Source organism: Balearica regulorum, chromosome 1, assembly GCF_011004875.1.
Source record: "Balearica regulorum gibbericeps isolate bBalReg1 chromosome 1, bBalReg1.pri, whole genome shotgun sequence".
Classification (NCBI taxonomy): domain Eukaryota; kingdom Metazoa; phylum Chordata; class Aves; order Gruiformes; family Gruidae; genus Balearica; species Balearica regulorum.
In genome coordinates this window covers 199,743,044-199,762,999 of record NC_046184.1, presented here as the reverse complement: position 1 = coordinate 199,762,999, position 19,956 = coordinate 199,743,044, and the positions used below count along the sequence as shown (strand labels likewise).

The following is a 19,956-nucleotide window of genomic DNA, read 5'->3' as shown; positions in this document are numbered from 1 at the left end:
TTATTTTAAAAATTACAATTGCTCTATTAGTCCCCCTTATTTATTTTTCCCTGCAGTCTTTGACAAAAACTTGAGAAAATGGAATAGAGTGCTTTTAGGGCCATTGTAGTTAGCACTGGTTATGTTTATAAAGGTTTATTGCATATTGTAGTATTTGAAAACCCTGCAGATTACAGAGAAAAGTAACTTAATATGAAAGCATCTGACATGCCTTTTGTTTTTAACATGAACTATCGATCACATCATTAACATTTTTGTGAAGTAGTTTATATTTGTACCTGTGACCTCTGATCATTTAAACAGGGGTAGCTCTTGTATTGAAGTGTACTCAAGAATATGTGCCATTTCTGTGCCAGTCCTTTTTAGGTTTCAGAAATCATGTTACTGTTTTTGTCATCTTGGTATTCAAAAACATAACACAGTTTATTTCAACTAGCTCTTATAAGGTGTTTTCTTAACATAGTGATATGTTCTTAATAAAACCTCTGCTTTGACTTGTGTGCTTTCTGAAAACAGACTGGATTATATTAATTTGTCTCCAAGTAAATGTTTTCCCAAATATAGTGAAGATAATGTACAACACACTCTTCTCCTTGATGACAAAGTGCCGGGCTGTGATACTCAGTCATCTGTAGAGAATATGTTTCCAGCACTTAGCAGACAGAGTAAAATAAAGGCTCTTGCAAATAAAGTCAGTGTTCACAAAGAAGTGAAAAATACTGAAGTACAAGAAACACTTCCGATGATACGTCATCAGAGTATTCCTGCTCTACCCAAGTCTCCATCCAACCCTGATGTCATAATAGAAGAAATATTTGAAGATGACCTGGAAAGTAAGTTTCTTAATATCTGATGCTTTCAATGTTCCATTGTCCAGCATGATGTTATTTATGTGTTTTGTATTATGTTGTGTGTTTGTAATTACACTCGGATTATATGAATTCTTTAATGATGTCTGTATTTCACTTTATCTTCCTTTGAGCTAGCATCATTTCTCTTTTGTCCTATTTCATTTTAGCTTAGTGAAAACTTTCTCACAAGTTTTGTCAAAGAGGGGTCATAAGTTCTTGTGTCTGCCTGGATGATTCCTTCTGACTTTTAGTTGTTACAATCCCCCTCAGAGTTTCTGATGTTGGCTCCTGGAGGATGCTTTTCTGGCAGTTCCCTTGGCTCCCTGAATCTTTTCCCAGGGCATTGTCCTGTGTTAACTGGCCATAACAATTAGGTTTTCAGCTTGTCAGGTTTTCCCGGGACTGTATCAGTAAGGATGTAGCTAACAGGTCCAGGAAGTGATCCTTCTCTGTTAGGCTCTCGTGAGACTGAATGTGGAGTACCGTGTCCAGTTTTGGACCCTGCAGTACGGAAAGTTACTGTCATACTGGAGCGAGTCCAGCAGAGCCTACCAAGCTGGTGTCCAGGATGTGGTCAGGGATAGTACTGAAGGCGTTAGGAACAAGTTGGAACATGGAAATTCCAGTTAGATAACAGGGGAGCAATACATAGATGCATCCCATGGTATAATTAAGATGCTTAACTTCAGAGTGTTCTATGTCCACAACATACCTAGAAAATTCCTATGATTAGTAATGATTGAAGAGGATGAGGGAGAGGGCAGGGGTGATATGTGAGAGTAATTGTGGTAGCATATAGCTGTGATCAAGGTGAAGTAAATTTCAGATCTTGGGCATGACTGTCTAAAGTGGCGTATTCCAGAATCCCAGTGGAGTTCACAAAACTCTTACCAGAACAGAATTCCTCCAAACTGCAATGTTACATGAGTTTTGCATGTCTTGAAGCTAAAAATTGTAATGAGAGTTCTGTGATCTTGGAATTAGCATGTGGGCTGGCCGTGTGTGCATAGTCACAGTGTGTGCATCTTTCAGTCACATCAGATAGGAGAATTTTGCCTTTGCATTACCCTTAAAAAACATGTAATTTCTCTTTACCGTGTTTGCTGCTTTACTACCTATGTATAAATACTTAACTAACCTAATTCATTAAACTTTTCTCCTAAAACATTCAACAGAGTTTCCCACAGAATATCATGCTGATGAACAGAGGAAGAAACTCTTCAAAAAGGAAACACCTTTTCAACACAAAGCTGGTTAGTGGTTTTCCTATCTGGTAGATGGTTTAGTTTACTAGAAGGGACCCGATCCTCTAAGTAGTAAGAGCAGACACTGGAATTTATTGTAGAGTTGGACACATACGGTAGCATTGTAGTTGGGATCGGGAATGGACTAGGAAGCAGATCTCCTGACTGTCCCCTATAGTTTGCATGTATTTGCTCACATGTAAGAGCAGACTTGGAGGCATATGAATTGATTTCCTTCCAGTTCAGACTAGTCTGGGAGTTGCTTAACAGTGCAGATGTCATTCTTAGCACCAGCAGTTTTGCTCTGCAAAACCACTCCCTGGTCTGCTCTACTTGCTAAAGTAAAGACTATACTGTCTTTTAAGATGGAAGATGCAATACAGGAAGTCCCAAGCAACTTTCCGAAACTCAACATTGGCATTGTTTCTTAACACCTGGCAGGTATTTAACATAATGCTAGTAGTGCTTGCTGTGAACAGTGGGACTCATTTCTTAGGTCAATAGTTGAATTTTGGTCAATATACTGAATTTTGAACTGTTATCTAATTCTCCCTCCATCTGTGATTTTCTGAATTATGAGTGAACAGATTAGTGTACAAAACTGAGTAATTTGAGGAAATAAGTTGCTTCGTTCAAAAATTCTGTAGGCATGGTTTGTGTGGTGCTTTGAGCTTTATTCAGTGTTAAGTGTAAATTGTAATAAAAGTTGAAAATTAGAGATCACAGTATTGGGAAAGAAGGAAACTGACCTAAGAAGTTGACAGAGGAAGAAGCAGATGTGGAAAATACTGCTGCAAAAAGATTTACCTTAATCTAGGAAACAAAATAATATTTGCAAAGAAAAAAGATTGAGGAAATTGCATTTTTTGTTTTGTTTGGGGTTTTTGATGGGTTTCGTTTGTTTTTTCTTTTTTTTTAACCTTAGAATCTTATAAATGCACTGTCCCCTATTTCCTGTCCAGCAACTTTTGAATTCGCTGGCCGCACTTAACGCAACTTGACAGAGTGTTAGGGAATTTGAGCGTTTTAAGTCCATAACAAATTCTGTGGAAATAAGTAGTTAGCAGAGAAATTCTCATAATGCCCACACTGAAGTTAGTGTGCTCACCCCTTTATTAGACATTAAAGAATTTGCATGGAGAGAGAAACGCCTCACAGCTGTCACAGTTGTGTGGTGTTTGAGCCTTTCCAGACACTGAAGTTTGAGTATCTCTCACATACACACTAGGGGAACAAGATCTTAAGAGACGAAATGATCACAATTACTTGATGTGATTGTTTTTATCAGCAATATACTAAAATACATATTTTGTGCAATACTGGATCTTTTTGAATTATGGGAAACATAATTTGAAGTTTGATGTAATGAGGTTTTCATTCTCTCCTGCTAGTAGGGTTAGTTATCAGATGAATAATATTTGACAAATTTTTCAAATCCTTTTCAGGCAGTTGTGATTTGTTAGGATTTTTTGTTTGCGTTTAGTTTAAGAAATGCTCTCAAACAGCTTAAAGACATCTCTTCTGGATCCATCTGGCTCTAGTGATCCAGCACTGGCCCAGCTCCTATTGCTGTTTTTGGCTGGAGGTATCAGCCTCTGCTGATCTAGTGAAGTGGCTGTTAGTACATGCTTTTTCCTGGTCTACTTAGGACAAGCTAGCTGGCTCATCGCATGATTGGAGACCAGGGGTGATCCAAAAGAGTTAGTGTACCTATAGCTGAAACCTTTCAAGTCATTCAGACTTTTTACTCAGATACCATGTCTTCCACTGGAAATGCCCAGGAGTAATCTTGCATCTGTTCTGGACACTGCATTTCCTGAACTTCCAAGCACAGTCCTGCATACATGCTCAGAATGTTTCAAATGCCAGATTCTTTGTACCATCTTTTGCCCATGATCAGTTGTAGTTCAGAGATGGGCACAGAGACAGACTTGTAGTATCCTAGAGCACTGCCATCTATTTGCTGTGCCCTGATCAGTCACACAGGTGGCATTGGATCTAGATAGTGCTATCCACTCTTTGCAGGAAGTGTTGTGGTGTAGAGTACTTTTGTAGGAATTGAGTTGCTTAGCCTCTAAAACCTTCTGACCCATCTGCCACCTTTGGTGAGTAGCTTCAGAAAAAGAAACCAGCATTTTGGATCCCAAATCAAGGGAGGTACCCGCAGTACAAAGGATTTGGATGCTTAGTCAGAAGTACTGTCTTATATAGGGTCATCTCTTGGCTAGCCTTAGGCTAATTCTTGATCTTGATGCATTATCACTGAATAAGTATACAAAGTGCTGTAGTGGGTTGACCCTGGCTGGAGGCCAGGTGCCCACCAGAGCAGCTCTATCACTCCCCTTGTTCACTAGGCAGGGAAGAAGAGGTATAACGAAATGCTTGTGGGTCGAGATAAGGACAGGGAGAGATCACTCACTAATTATTGTCATGAGTAAAACAGACTGAACTTAGTGAAAAGTTCATCTCATTTATTACCAAGCAAAACACAGTAGAGGAATGAGAAATAAAATCAAATCTTAAAACACCTCCTCCCACCTCTCCCTTGTTCCCAGGCTCAACTTCACTCCTGGTTTCAACCTCCTCCCCCCTCAGCAACACAGGGGGACAGGGAATGGGGGTTACGGTCAGTTCATCACACGTTGTTTCTGCCGCTTCTTCATCCTCAGGGGGAGGACTCCTCTCGTTTCTTCGCCTGCTCCAGTGTGGGGTCCCTCTCACGGGCTACAGTCCTTCACAAACTGCTCCAGCATGGGTCCCTTCCACGGGGTGCAGACCTTCAGGAGCAGACTGCTCCAGCGTGGGTCCCCCACGGGGTCACAAGTCCTGTCAGCAAACCTGCTCTGGCCTGGGCTCCTCTCTCCACAGGTCCTGCTAGGAGCCTGCTCCAGTGTGGGCTTCCCACGGGGTCACAGCCTCTTTCAGGTGTCTCCATCTGTTACCGCTCAAACAGCAATAAAAACTTTCCAAACAGAAATGTAGTTAAGAAAGCCAACATTGGTTTATTCAGCACTGGGTGCATGGGGGATCTCTCCTCCTAACATGCACACCTAGCCTTTAATCCCTTATACATTTATACCCTTAGGTTACAAAATTACACTTACATCACTACAAAATTACATTTACATCACATAGTTACCTTATTGTGATTGGTAAAAAGTTTTCTTACTTTGATTTAAAGTTATATACTAAGAAAAATTGAAAGAGCATGCCCAGTGAGGGGTGGTCATAGCTCAAAGGTGGGTAGCTTTTAGAATGGAGGTGTGTTTTGGTATTATAATTAGATTATAATGAACAAAGTTCAGTCAAAGGACATGATTTTGACAGAAGATAAAATATTACTTGCATCCACTGCCAACTATATGCTTTATCTATTCTATCATTCATATCAGGTTAGGGCTATAAAATGGACATAGTTAGCAGCCACAAATGGGTTAGCAACATCACACAAAACACGATCACCCAACCATCGCCATACCGTTCTGCTCAGAATGTTCCCTGCCCATCACCATGATTATCTGTTCGGTTACACGCCTGCTCCGGCGTGGGGTCCTCCACGGGCTGCAGGTGGAATCTCTACACCCCCTCATCCTTCCTCCATGGGCTGCAGAGGGACAGCCTGCCTCACCATGGTCTTCACCATGGGCTGCAGGGGAATCTCTGCTCCGGCGCCTGGAGCACCTCCTTCCCCCTCTTCCTGCACTGACCTTGGTGTCTGCAGATGTTCTTACATCTTCTCCCTCCTCTCTCTGGCTGCAAAAGCTCTCTCTAGCTGTTTTTTTTCTTTCCTAAATATGTTATCACAGAGGCGCTGATTGGCTTGGCCTTGGCCAGCAGCGGGTCCGTCTTGGAGCCGGCTGGCATTGGCTCTGTCAGACACAGGGGAAGCTTCTAGCAGCTTCTCACAGAAGCCACCCTTGTAGCACCCACCCTCCCCAACCCCCCCTCTGCTACCAAAACCTTGCCACGCAAACCCAATACAAGTGCTTAGCATACCTGTTCTTAGAGGTAGGAGTCTTAATCTCTCTAACTTGCTTTCTAGAAGCTTTCTATCCCTCTGTTAAATGGAATACAAACTCTGAATTACCTGCTTAAATTCAGGCAACTACTTTGTAAACAGCCTTTTATTTTGCAGGGTAGCTTAAGGGACATAGTTCAAAAGAGTGGATTTAATCAGAAGGGAAACATGGTAACTAGTTAGAAACAAGTGTGAGCAGACTTGTCAGATTAAAAGCTATTTGAGGTAATGTTATCATGATTAAGGCAACATAAACCTAATCACGTGTCTAATAATACTGGCTGGAGTCACTTGGATACTGTTTGATAATCTGTTTTCTGTCTTACTCAGGTTTGACAGAACTAGTGTTTGTAAGTCATGTTATAAATCCATGCCACTTTTATATTCGGAGATACTCACAGAAGAAAGAAGCTGGGATTTTGGAAAAGAAATTGAAAAAGTTTTGTTGTAATAAGAGTTTGTATCTCCTGCCTTCAGACGTTTTGGAACTAGGTAAATTACTAATTTCTAAAGGTCTACATTAGTTCAAATACTATGTTGTGGTATGTCTTCCTTAGTATAATATTCTTTTTCCTCTTCCCTCCCACCCCGCCCTTTACATAGTAAAGCAGTCCTTATATGTTCTGGAATGTACAATTAATGCTTTTGGGGAAACATTATACACATTGTTTGGTAAAGTAGACTTGTATTAAATCATATAAATGAAAACAGTAGAGGTACAAAAGACTGCAGTTCTTCTCAACCTCAACAATTTAGGTACATAGAGTAACCACCAGTTAAAACACCTGGGTGTAAACTTAATGTTTTCCAGCATTAGGTAGTAATTGTTGTTAACTGATAGTTCTTTTTCAGTATACTGATTTTAATGACCAGCCTAGTTTTTTCATTGCCTTAGTAAATCAGCTTTCTTTCGTGCAAGCAACTTTGAGTGGATAGATGATTTTTTTAAAATTCACTAACTGGATAGAAACCATTCCAGAAGTAAAAAAGAAATACAATAATGCATTTCTAAATCATTAAAATTATTTTCCAGCCCACATGTTGACAATGTGACTTGCTTCTAGAAGATGTTTAGAAAACTGATAAAAAGTATGTAATAGCCCTCAACTTCAATGTTTTTTTGGCAAAGAGGTATAGAGAGTTTGCCAGAAATTACTTAATACAAACCAAAGACCTCCTAGCCTTACAGACATGGTGTAAATGAATGTGGGGAGAAAACTTCTGGTGGTTATCAAGACAAGGTTTTTCACGTCTTTGTGTCTTTATTTTAGCGGTAGCATTCTTACTACCTGTGTGGAAGATAGGCAGCAATGGAACATTATGCAGAACTGTAATAATACTTCCAGCAAGAAATATCTGCAAATACTGAATTTAGTCTTTTTTTCTTTTTTCTTTTTTTTTTGTTTGCTTCCATATAGGTGCTAGAATTTTTATTAAGAGTATGGAAACTGGAATGTGGTGCCGTGGAACTATCACTGAACTAATTCCCCTGGAAAGTAAAAGTGAGAGGAATCCCTGTGATCCAATAAGATACAAAGTTTGTGATATTGCACTGCTGGAAGTATTCCTGATTGATTTTGGTGGCACTGTAGTTCTAATTTTCTCAAGGTATGTTTACAGAGAGAGGGTTTTGTCTGCCATTGTTGTCCGTGACTGTTGTTACTCAAGAGGATCTCTACTAAGAAACAAGTCCTCCATCAGCTTCACATGAGCAGATAACCAGATAGCCAAATGACACTAATGTTCTGTGTATGTAGGTGTTTTCCACAGGAAAAGTGGCAGTCTGTGTAAGTACACAAGTGTATAAGCCTTCACGCATTAAAATGTTTAACTTAAACTTGCATTGCAAAAGAGAATATGTGAGTCCTCAATATTTAAAAAAAAAAAGAAAAAAGAAAAAGAAATGCATGTCTTTGAGACTTTATTGTTCTGTTTCGATGACATTACTTTATTCCAATTATTGCAATAATGACCTTTTTTTTTTTTTAAGTCCTGGGTTTGGCTTGGGTTTTTTTTTTTGGTTTTGGGGTTGGTTTTTTTTCTTCTTCTTTAAAGCCTAGTACTGCTTTTATTCCCATTGACAGTAGATATGTTCCCGCTGAAAAGTCTGAACCTGCTATTGTGCAAACTATTGAAACAGATGACGTTTGTTTGTTTGTAAGGAAGCCTAATCAGCATATTGAGGCAGAACTTGCAGCTGTTCCTCCTTTAGCAGTACGGTGTTCATTGAAGGATGTTGTTCCCAAAAATGCAGTACGTAAAAGCTGTTTGTACTATTTTAGGAGATTTTTTTTTTCTAAGATTTATGTTAACTTAAATACATAATTTACAATGATCTCATTCCAGTATAAATAGAAGGAAACTCGAGAGAAGTACAGGGTGTATTTTATTTTATTAAAAAAAGAAGCTAAATCATCTATTGTAAAAAGATGGGTCGCATTGCTTTCATTGGGAAGGAAACAAGAGCTTATAGCAGTCTGTCTTAAAAAGCCTCTGGGTTTACAAATACATATTTCAGGCTTAAATCTCACTACTCTTACTCTAAACATGTTCTTCTGTCAAATTTAGAAACAAATTTAGAAACAAATTGCAGAACTGATATTCTTATTTCATGACTGTCATAATTTTATGCAAGTGGTAACTTTCAAAAATAATCCAAACAGAGAGGAAATAGCTTCAGAATTTTTAAGAGAATCTTTTCAGGGATTGTCCTTTGTCACTTAATTGGGTTTTTTTGCCACATACTGAGAAGTGTTATTCTCTTTCAGTATAACAACAAATAAAAGTACTGTCAGCATTTATTCCCTTAGAAAAAGGATATACATTGCAGCATTATTTTCTTCAATATTCACTTCTTTATTAGGCTTGCTTTATTTTTGCCACATTCACGTGGGAATGAACTATGTCCAATACAGCTGTGCATTTTTTACAATATAACTGCTGGTTAGCTGTGTTGTTTACCAGTCTGATGTCTGAAATAGCTTTAAATAGGAAAGATCTGGAACAGTTTCCACAGGTGAGGGTAAAGTGCTTTCCTTATATGTGCTTTCATTTTTTTTTTTTCACACCTAAAAAGCACAGATTTGCAGTATGAAATGAGAAATGCATTAACTTGATCCAAGAGAAACAAACTCAGGCTTTTTCAAGGTAGATAAAGCATCACTAAGGATGTTGTGGAAAGGACGAATATGTAAATTGACCTAACTATCTTGTACACTTACATAAAGACACAAAAAGATAAGAATAAATTTTCAGTTGAATTGGGAGAGCAGAAATGTAAGTCACGAGATGAAACAGCATGTGACGATTCTGGTTTATCTATCAGAACAATCAGAGGGGATGAAATCTTGAATCTTTAAAAGACACATGGTAGAAACTGCAGCCTTTTGATCTGACTCAGTTTTATACAGTTAAAACACTTACAAATCTGTCATAGAATACTGTTTAGTGCTATCCTGACTATGAACTAGACAGTCTAACAGTGTGTTCAGTATTTCATCTGTTCAGATGTGTCTCTGCTCCCTTCTCTGCTTCTACTGTATTTATTTTCATTACTATTTGTATTTTTTGTTTTAACATTCTCTGACATCTTCAGTAACTTTTTCCTTCTTCCTAACACAGAGTGAAGGTTGGGGAGAGGAAGCAAAGACAAAATTTTTAGGAATGGTAAATAATAAAGTGGTTTTAATGACCGTATTTAGAGAAGAGGATGGTGTTCTCATTGTGGATTTAAAAAAACCTCCATTTAATGAAATAAGCAATAACATGCCAGTGTCTCTCAAGGATGCATTAGTTTTTTTAGACTTGGCAAGGTATGTGTTTTCCTTTATTTTATGCTCTTATACCATAAATGATAATAGCATAATACTTACAAAGTGAAGTTTACCAAGCAAGTTGTTTTGCAGTGTTTGATATATTAATGTGTGACATTGATCTTCAGCAATATCTATTGATTTCTTTTTTTCACTCTCACTAATAAGCACGGTGGCATACTCATTTGCACCATTCAGGGATTTATTTAGATAATGAACTTTTTTTAGAAAATGACAACATTTACATCTCTATGCAAGTTTGAATAACAAGGGAGTGCAAGGAGAAGCCCTTAGTGTCTCCCACGGACAGAAAAACATACAAAAATCAGCCTTGTATCTTTGATTTGGTTCAGACATGCTGAGTAGCCTGTCACTGCCTACCAGCCAGTCTCCTGATGTGATGCTTCTGGCATGATGAATAGGAGAATGATGATAGGGCGTGAGGGAAAGCTTGATGTTGGCATTAGGACAGAGGAGATCCGCTTTGGAGGGACCAGTGGAAGAGGCAGGAGATAGAGAACATGAGCGTTTTGGTGTTTGGGTACAGCATGCAAATCTGTAGGAAATTGTAGTTCATTTTGCTGCACATGGAGAAGACTCCATGTGAGTAGAGAGAATTGACTGCACCAACTGCAAGAAGGAAAGTTCAAGCTATTCACACAAACATGAAAAAAGTTACTTTTATAAGACCATTTTGTGGGTTTTTTGATGAGAAGCTTGACATTTGAATATAGAAGAGTTCTTTCTCAGTTAATTTTGACAGAATTTATTCAAAATTTCATTTTGTTTACTTCAGGTTTAGATCACAGCTTCCCAGGCAGTTGGAAAATAGTACCATCTTGCAGTATATGCCACCTAAGATTCCACAAGAAAGAGAAGTCTCTGTCATAGTTTGTCACGTTAATAGTCCAAGTGATTTCTATCTGCACTTGGTAAGTTTAGAAATAAGGTCTATTTCAATAAAACTCTGAACAGACATTTTAATGTTGAGCTACTTGTAGTTGACATTAAATAAGCTACAATTTCCATTAACTTCTCTCACTTGTTACCAGTTTGAGGATTCCTAGAATTAATAGATGAGATTAATTCCTACAATCCTAAATTAATTCCAGGAATTCTTAGGACTGCAGAAGGTTAACAGTTTTTAGTCAGTTTTGTTGCATGGTTAATTCTTATGTTGGTATGTAGTGTTTTACTGTTTAGAATGATGGTTGAACAGGGCAATATTCAACAATTCATTAATTCATAACCACTGTTTAATTTGTGGGGGTAGACTAGGAAGTACACTACTAGGAAAAATATCCCTTAAAAGAGCAAAAAATACTATTTTTTTTTAAAAAAAAAAATATCTGATGTGTATTTATGTCTTGGTTTTTTATTTTAGAGAGATAGCCTGGATTCTTTAGCTCTTTCAAAGAAAATTCAGGAGGTGTATAAACATGAGTATGGGAGAAACTTGGAAATTATCTGCCCAGTTGAAGGCCAAGCCTGTATTGCAAAACATGAAGATGGGAATTGGTACAGAGCACAGATTATTGGTGAAGTATTGATTCTTTTACTCTAATGCTTGGATGTAAAGTCAGATGTGGTACTAGTCACACACTGGATATGAGCAGTAACAGACAGCCATTATTTTTATTAGACGTTCTTATACTAACAGGTAGGTCCATAAAGTCAGTAGTACTAATTCGTGTTACATTCTTTTGCTATTAATGGAGTGTTTTATACATAATTTTTTTTTTAGTAAAAAGAAGCAGTATACTTAATTTTCTATATATTATTGACATTCTATTATATAATTATTTTCAATAATGTTTCACTTACTATTACAGTTTGAACTACAGATTTGTCTATTATAGCCAACCTCTGAGTGTAACTAGTGTGGCTTAATAATTCTCCATAGCAATTCCAAAGGGGGTGGGGGATGTACTTGTACTGACCTCTGTGTTGTCTGTAGGGGCAGTGTAGCATGCCTGTGTGCTTACATGTCGTCTGCTTGGCATGTATTTAATGTGCCAGTGGATTAGGTGGAAGGGGGCCAAAATGCTAACCCTGTTGTTTCAGGAACCCGAAAGACCTGGCTCTTAAAGAAGACAGTTTTTGAGTTGGGCTATAGAACATTTGAAAATGTGGTATTTTATGATTGTATGGGGTAAATGTGAATTTTGCTCTGAGTTTCTGGTGCTTTAACCTGTATCAGATATTCATTTTTTGGTTTAATAACTTAGATTGTTTTTCTTGAAGGGCTGCCAAGTCGTCAAGAAGTTACGGTAAAATATGTTGACTTTGGCAACGTTGCAAACTTAACTCTTAAAAACATACGCAGAGTAAAAAAGGAGTTTCTGAGCTATCCAGAAAAGGTAAATTAGTGCTTGCCTGAATTAAATACTCAAAATTAATAGAATCTCAGTGGATGGAAGGGAAAAGAGAGGGTTGTTAACATTCTGAAGTAAATAAAATGCTAAGCAAGTCCCTTTTCATATGGAGTTATGATGTGACTTATTAAATATGTTTTGGATGCACATTGAAAATTCTTAATATTTTTTCTATCAGTCAGTTTTAAATGAAATCTAATGTTACCTTGTGGTGAGGAGGTAGATATACATTCTGTGTCTGTGTGTTTAATTCAGATACCTCATTTTACTCCATAGTAAGCTGAATTAATTTTTACATTCTTTCATTTTCAAATTATAATCTAATAATGGTCTTTTTTTAAAATTATATTTTTGTTTGTTTTTATGGCATTTCCTCCTTTTGACAAGGAGAAGAACTGAGTGGGAAAGGAAATGGCGAAGTATTTCTGTCAGATAAAAAATACACATAAGTAGAAAATAATTCTTCAGCTGTTCATTCGATAGTTCTGGTTGCTAACCATAATTATGCTAAACTTTAAAACTTCACATGTTGATAGGGTTTTTTTAACCAGTTGTAGGCACCAGAAGTAGTGATTGTTATAACTAAGGTTGGCCAGCATCTTTACTGAAAATAGGATTTAATTGTTTATATTTTGAGCAGATGTTTCTGGGGAGAGTTTCAGCCAAAATAATTGAGCCATTTTTGACAGCAAGGGAGAGGAAACAATCTGAAAATGGCAAAATGTTTTTGCATTTGCAATGTCTTAATGATTCAGATCAGAGTGTCTAATGAATAAGGGTGTTGGAACGATGGGATAACACACATCAAAAATGCAACTTGCTTGTTATTGACCAAATAAAAATCCTCAGGAAAATCTGTGAAGAGTTTGTCAGCTCTTGAGCACATACTACTAGGCCTCCTTGCTTTGAACGTAAAGGAGAAGGTGCTAAGGAGTTACAGATACAGATGGATATATGACCACTAGAGAATGGTCTAAAAAAACTTGAACCCGTCACTCTTTCTCAAGTTTCAGCATTCTTATGCCTTATATAGGTTACGGTGAAACACTCTGGCAGGATGTTTGCCTAAGAAATAACAAGTTCCAGTTGCTATTAGTTTTAATGCAAGTAATAGATGAGCAGACTTGAGTCTGCTTATGTGTTGCTATGGTTTCAAATCTTTCTATTAAAAATTTTTAAGGATTTAAAATTCTTTGAAACATGAATGAACACAAGATTGCAAAATCAAGCATGCAAAAGGTAAGAGTATCGGAAGTGAGGGTGCTTGTGTAGCTCTATCCTGTTGCATACAAGTATTGGTAAGTCTTTGCACTTGATCACATTGCGTGGCCTCAAAAAAAAAATTAGTTGTTTATGAGATTTTAATTAGGCTGTTACAAGAGAAGTCAGACTTTTTTCAACCCATTAATACAGTTTGCAGGCATTTTAATGGACTTGAGTGGTGCAGAAATCTTGGCTAAGACTGGAATGAGCAGTGCTTAATGTAGTGTTGGTTTTGTCATCCACAGCCTTTTTTTTTAATGGTTATTTAACCTGTCTGTCAGTCTTATTTTCATATTCCTGACTGCAGGTATCCTAAGAATATCTGCACAAAACATTCTTATTTCTATTGGCTTTATTTCCTTTCTCTCCCTTTTCCTGCACCTTTGTTACTTGCTTTCTTTCAGTGCAATAAGCAGGAGCAAACAATAATGTTCACAGTTTTAATTGAGCCATAGTGTGGCTGTCAAAGTTTGCAATAAAGATGCTAAACAAAAATGCTTTTAATCAAAGTACTTAATCTCGTCTGATTTCCTGTGTGTCTCTTTTTTTAATGTCTCCTAATTAATAACTTTCAAAAATCTGGCAGGAGTTTTCTGACATAGATACTGTGGTGCTACTGTGTTTAGAACTCCTTCAGACTTCTACAGTGGTATAGTCATGTTAATCTTCGATGCTTTGAATCTGGGTAATTACATCATAAGCAAAACAGGATAAAGGCTTGCTTTATCACCTGTCTGCAGTAATCTGTACTGATCTTTGCAGCTAGTTCTATGCCTAACCATAAAGAGAGTCAAGGAGAAGTAAGCTCTTGCTATTTCAGCAAGAATGTACCTGAACTTGAGGTTCATGCCCAGCTGCCAGCAGGGAGGGGGGGGGGGGATCATCATATAATGGTAATGTGGAATGAGAAGCCAAGGTCATGCTGTCTTGCTGTCCTGCATGAGTGCAAAGCAAAGGCTATGATTTGGCTGTAATGAGATGGTCTTGATATGTGATGGTAGATACATATGTTGAGTTATTCTTTAGGCAATCAGGTGCAGGTTGGCTTGCATTGAGCCTTTTAAAGGGGCAAAGGAGTGGAACAGAGAAGCCAAGGAAAGATTTGAAGAAATGACTGATGATAAAATTATGCTGTGTTCAGTTGTTGGTAAGTTATCAAAAATGTATTAATTAATATTTAAATATTATGAAATTAACTCATGTAGAAACATGCACTTTCATATTCTAAATAGTATTTATTTGAAATGCTTATGTTCATACTTGCAGCAGGTAGCCTGGAGTAAGAATATCTAAACATGAACTAATTGGAGGAGACATAATAGATATAACTTCTGACAAAAGCTCTGTGTCTTCTCTTACAGACCACATTAAGTGGTGACAGCATTAAGTGATATAAATATACTGGTTTATTAAGATGGGCTTGTTTCCAAAAGTACTAGCTATCCTTGACTCTTTCTGATTTTATTGGTAGCTGGGAGTGTGATCACTGCTGCTGTAAAACATTAAAAAAAAAAAAAAAGAATTTCACATAAGACATATATGCCTTAGTAGGATTTTTCTCAATACCATTCATTGTTAATACACAGCTCGTTATTTTTCAACACCAGTGGAATGGTGGTTTGAAACTCATTTAAGAAATGAAATTACATGTAGCAGTTGGTTTCTTTGTACAAAAATACTTTGTAATTGTGGGTGTATTTTAAGTTAATTATATAGATACATGCAAAGCTAAGCCTCTATATATTATTGATGTTCAGAAACAATTATTTTATAAATCAAATACATTTTTACAAAATTTTGCCTCTTAGTACCGTTTGCCATGTCTCCAAAACCATAAATAGTCTTTATACTGTCACTGATTGGCACTAATTATGTTTATATTACTTATTCACAGAAATTTTAGATAATAACATCTTATCTATTGAACTCTTTGACTCCTCTGCTGTTCATGGAAGAAGTTCTAGTATTAACTGCCAGCTAGTTAAAGAAGACCTAGCATCCTACATACCTGGGTAAATACACTGTGCATAACTTAAAGTATTTAGAAACATTGAATTTGGGTAACAAAATTACTGGCTTTAGTATATCACTTCCAGTGGCTGGAATTTACCACAGTTGTGATAAATTCATTACAAATCACATTCATCGACTGCCATAAGTTACGGAGTGTAACTGCAGTTTGGCATAGCTGAATTCTCAAACTAAATCTTGACTAACATAGTTTATTGAAATGATTCCGAAGTTGGAGGTTAAATGCTTGCATCATACTTGTAATGTGCTTGAGTGCTGGATCTTCCCAAACTCGTTATCATTAAGGTTTCCACTCCCTTGTTGTAAGAAAAGAAATAACTGGTTTTGTGTGATTAACCTGCACCTAAGGTAAGTCATCTCTTTGGAAGGTCCATTATTAGAAAACAAACACTCAGATAACCAGCTGTGACAGTGACAGGAAAGTTAGGAAGCCTGCTGGGGGAGATGAGGCTGATGAGATAACACTGTTGCATTTAGTTTGTTGGATAATCCATGGGCTGTATTCATGAAAATCAATTATTATTCTTTCGTTAATAGTTCTTGAATACTGATGAAAATAAAAAGATTGTTAAATAGAAAGTTTTGATTCCAAAAGAGAATTCCTGAATTTGCATTTTTCAGGAGGAAGCAAATAAGTGGTCTTTTATCTCTTAGCTCAGAAATGTAACTAAACGCTAGTAACACTTCTCTTGTACTAGGCTGAGGTACTCAATGACTTCTTTGCCTCAGTCTTCACTGGCAAATGCTTGAGCCACACTGCCCAGGTCGCAGAAGGCAGGGACTGGGAGAATGAAGAACCGCCCACTGTAGGAGAAGATCAGGTTCGAGAATATCTAAGGAACCTGAAGGTGCACAAGTCCATGGGACCTGATGAGTTGCATCCGCGGGTCTTGAGGGAACTGGTGGATGAAGTGGCCAGGCCACTCTCCATCATATTTGAGAAGTCCTGGCAGTCCGGCGAAGTTCCCGCCGACTGGAAAAGGGGGAACATAACCCCCATTTTTAAGAAGGGTAAAAAGGAAGACCCAGGGAACTACAGGCTGGTCAGTCTCACCTCCATGCCTGGCAAGATTATGGAGCAGACCCTCCTGGAGGCTATGGTCAGGCACATGGAAGATAAGGAGGTGATTGGTGACAGCCAACACGGCTTCACTAAGGGCAAATCGTGCCTGCCAAACTTGGTGGCCTTCTATGATGGGGTTACAGTGTTGGTGGATAAGGGATGGGCAGCTGACGTCATCTACCTGGACTTGTGCAAGGCATTTGACACTGTCCCGCACAACATCCTTGTCTCTAAATTGGAGAGATGTGGATTCAATGGATGGACCACTCGGTGGATAAGGAGTTGGCTAGATTGTCGCACTCAAAGAGTTGTGGTCAACGGCGCAATGTCCAAGTGGAGAACAGTGACGAGTGGTGTTCCTCAGGGGTTGGTACTGGGACCAACACTGTTCAACATCTTTGTCGGCGACATGGACAGTGGGATCGAGTGCACCCTCAGCAAGTTTGCTGACGACACCAAGCTGTGTGGTGTGGTCGACATGCTGGAGGGAAGGGATGCCATCCAGAGGGACCTTGACAGGCTGGAGAGGTGGGCCCGTGTGAACCGCATGAAGTTCAACAAGGCCAAGTGCAAGGTCCTGCACGTGGGTCGGCACAATTTTTAATAAGATTTTTGTAAACTTAAGCAGCTTTACTGAAACCTGAACAGCCGAATTGTTTTGTCATTATCAGTATGGTAATTTGTTGCGTTACAGCTATACTTAGATGCCTGCTTGTGGCCTGCAAACAAATGAATGCTACTTTAATGTAAGTTGCTGTGTAACGCTGATAACATTACTAATGTGGATTTTTTGTTTGCTCACTCACTCCCCCTTCTATAGCTGGACTGGGAAGAAAATAGAAGAAACAGGAGTAAGAAAACTCATGGGTCAAAATAGAGACAGGAAAATCGCTTATCACGTACTGTCGTGGGCAAAACAGACTTAATTTAACTTAATTACTAATTATCATAAACTTCTAATTACTGATTCAGACATTGGAAAAGAAAGACAAACATTTATAGCACCTATCCTTCCCTTTCCCACGCTCAGCTTCACTCCAAGCACGGCTCTTCCCCCTACTATACTCTGGTTACACCCAGCCCCTTCAGAGGGGCAGTGAGCAGTGCAGGGGATTGAGATCAGGGCACAGCAATTTCTCCCTGCTGCTTTCTTCTTGCCCTTTTCTTCCTGTGCTCCAGTGTGCCCCCACCAAAGGCCTCAGTCCCTTCAGGAGCATGCCTCTTCCCCCACAAAATCCCTTCTGCTCTTCTGACTTCGGTGTTCCCTATGTTACTTCTCTTCTGTTCCCTTCTCTCTCTCCCTGGCGTTTTCTGCCCCTTATTAAATTAGAGGTGCCACCAGCCTCACTGAGGGGCTCGGCCATGTCCTGTGGAGAGTCTGTTGCAGAGATGTCTGAAACAAGCTCTGTCAGCTATTGGGCAGCACCTGGCCTCTTCTCTGAGAGATAATCCCTGCAGCCCCTTGCCACAGCTACCGACACCTTGACATTTACACCCAGTGCACTATGTCTTTTAGTTGAAATGATGTTTCCATTTGAGTGAGGGGCAAGGGGGTTGTTTTGTGGGGGCTTAGGGGGGTTTTGGCTTGCTTTGATCTCCAGTGCGCATAGGTCTCTAGCCCTCCAGAGCTCATGTGTCATGCTTTCCCACTGAAATTCACATTTGTGCAGATGGATGTCTGCAAAAAGGTTAGAGACTGGTGAATAGTTTAACCCTACTTTAGGTCATTGGGAATCACATTTGGGATATGATTACTCTTCCATGTTTAATGCTGTTGAGGGATACCCAGGCCATCTCTATAAACTAGTATAAAACACCGTAAGCAGGAGAGCACAGTGCTCTGTTGAAGCTGACTTGCTAACAAGCAAACCTCAGTAATCTTACTCTTGTGTTGGGATAGGAAGTAGTCCATGCAGAATTCCAGGAAGAAACCTTGGAGTCTGAAGTTCATTCAAAATTGATTGGGTTTTTTGATGGATCTGCAATTTGTATCAGAAATAGTGTGGCCAGCAGGACTAGGGAAGTGATTGTCCCTTTGTACTCGGCACTGGTGAGGTCGCACCTCAAGTACTGTGTTCAGTTTTGGGCCCCTCACTACAAGAAGGACATTGAGATGTTGGAGCATGACCAAAGAAGAGCAACAAAGCTGGTGAAGGGTCTAGGGCATGTGTTTTAGGAGGAGTGGCTGAGGGAACTGGGATTGTTTCTCCTGTAGAAAAAGAGGCTGAAGGGAGACCTTATCGCTCTCTATGACTACCTGAAAGGAGGTTGTAGTGAGGTGGATGTTGGTCTCCTCCCAGGTAACAACTGATTGGACAAGAGGAAATGGCCTAAAGTTGCACCAGGGCAGGATTAGGATGTTAGGAAAAATTGCTTCATCAAAAGTGTTGTCAAGCACTGGACCAGGGTGCCCAGGGAAGTGGTTGAGTCACCATCCCTGGAGGTATTTAGATGTGGTGCTTAGAGACATGGTTTAGTGGTTGGCCTTGGCAGTGTTAGGTTAATGGTTGGACTTGATGATTTTAAAGATCTTTTCCAACCAAAACAATGTCATGATTCTGTGATAATGCTATACTGAAATTACTGGAGATACAGTTGTAAGACATGTAACATGTATTTCACTTGGGAGACCTGTCCATGGCAGATTGCCTCTGTCCATTTCATAGTTCAGACTAGTTGTACACAAGGTAAGCATATTTATGATCTATGGTGTTCATTTCTTTCCTGGTTCTGCAAGTTAGTTGTTTTACCCAGCAGTTTCCAAATACCTGCATCAGGAAGGTATGCGTAAATAATTGTGTAGCAGTATGTAGTGAATGATTCAATACTTAAACACTACAGAATTTTCTGACAGAGCAGTTTGTTTCCTTCCTGTGAAGGAAAAGACAGGTGGTAGATCTCTGAAAACAGGAGTGAGTTTCTTCCTGGAGGTCCAGAAATGGCCAGCAGTGAAACTCAGGCTTGCTGTCTCCTTTAGTGAGAGATGTTTGCAAGAAACCATTTCTTTTGCGTTAACAGATGTTTTTTCAAGCTGCAATCTCTTGCATCTCTAGTTGGCACAATTTACGCAGGCATGTACTAAGCTGGGCTGTGGCTCAAAATACATACCAGTCAACTCTTGATTGCTGTTGGGCTTAATTCTATTCAGTTCATACAATTTAAACAAGTTTTTATCAAGCTATTGCCATGCCTGTACTTCATTTAGTACTGTACTTAGGAAAGTGCTAGCACCGGTTGTGTTGTATTTGTATCATCAGGGAATGCTAGAAAGGTAAATGTTTCACTAATGTTAATATTGT

At 38.8% G+C, this 19,956-nt stretch overlaps 1 protein-coding gene across 1 annotated transcript in view; it reads left to right on the top strand.

Moving 5' to 3' along the window:
• The window catches only part of RNF17 (ring finger protein 17), a 54,328-nt gene that overhangs the window by 14,605 nt on the left and 19,767 nt on the right, over positions 1-19,956 (top strand). The window contains exons 12-22 of the mRNA XM_075742255.1: positions 565-833; positions 2,027-2,104; positions 6,444-6,605; positions 7,532-7,721; positions 8,201-8,366; positions 9,735-9,925; positions 10,722-10,857; positions 11,310-11,463; positions 12,170-12,285; positions 14,590-14,710; positions 15,458-15,575. Of these exons, the coding sequence (XP_075598370.1) occupies positions 565-833; positions 2,027-2,104; positions 6,444-6,605; positions 7,532-7,721; positions 8,201-8,366; positions 9,735-9,925; positions 10,722-10,857; positions 11,310-11,463; positions 12,170-12,285; positions 14,590-14,710; positions 15,458-15,575 (1,701 nt within the window). The remainder of the gene's footprint in view (positions 1-564; positions 834-2,026; positions 2,105-6,443; positions 6,606-7,531; positions 7,722-8,200; positions 8,367-9,734; positions 9,926-10,721; positions 10,858-11,309; positions 11,464-12,169; positions 12,286-14,589; positions 14,711-15,457; positions 15,576-19,956) is intronic.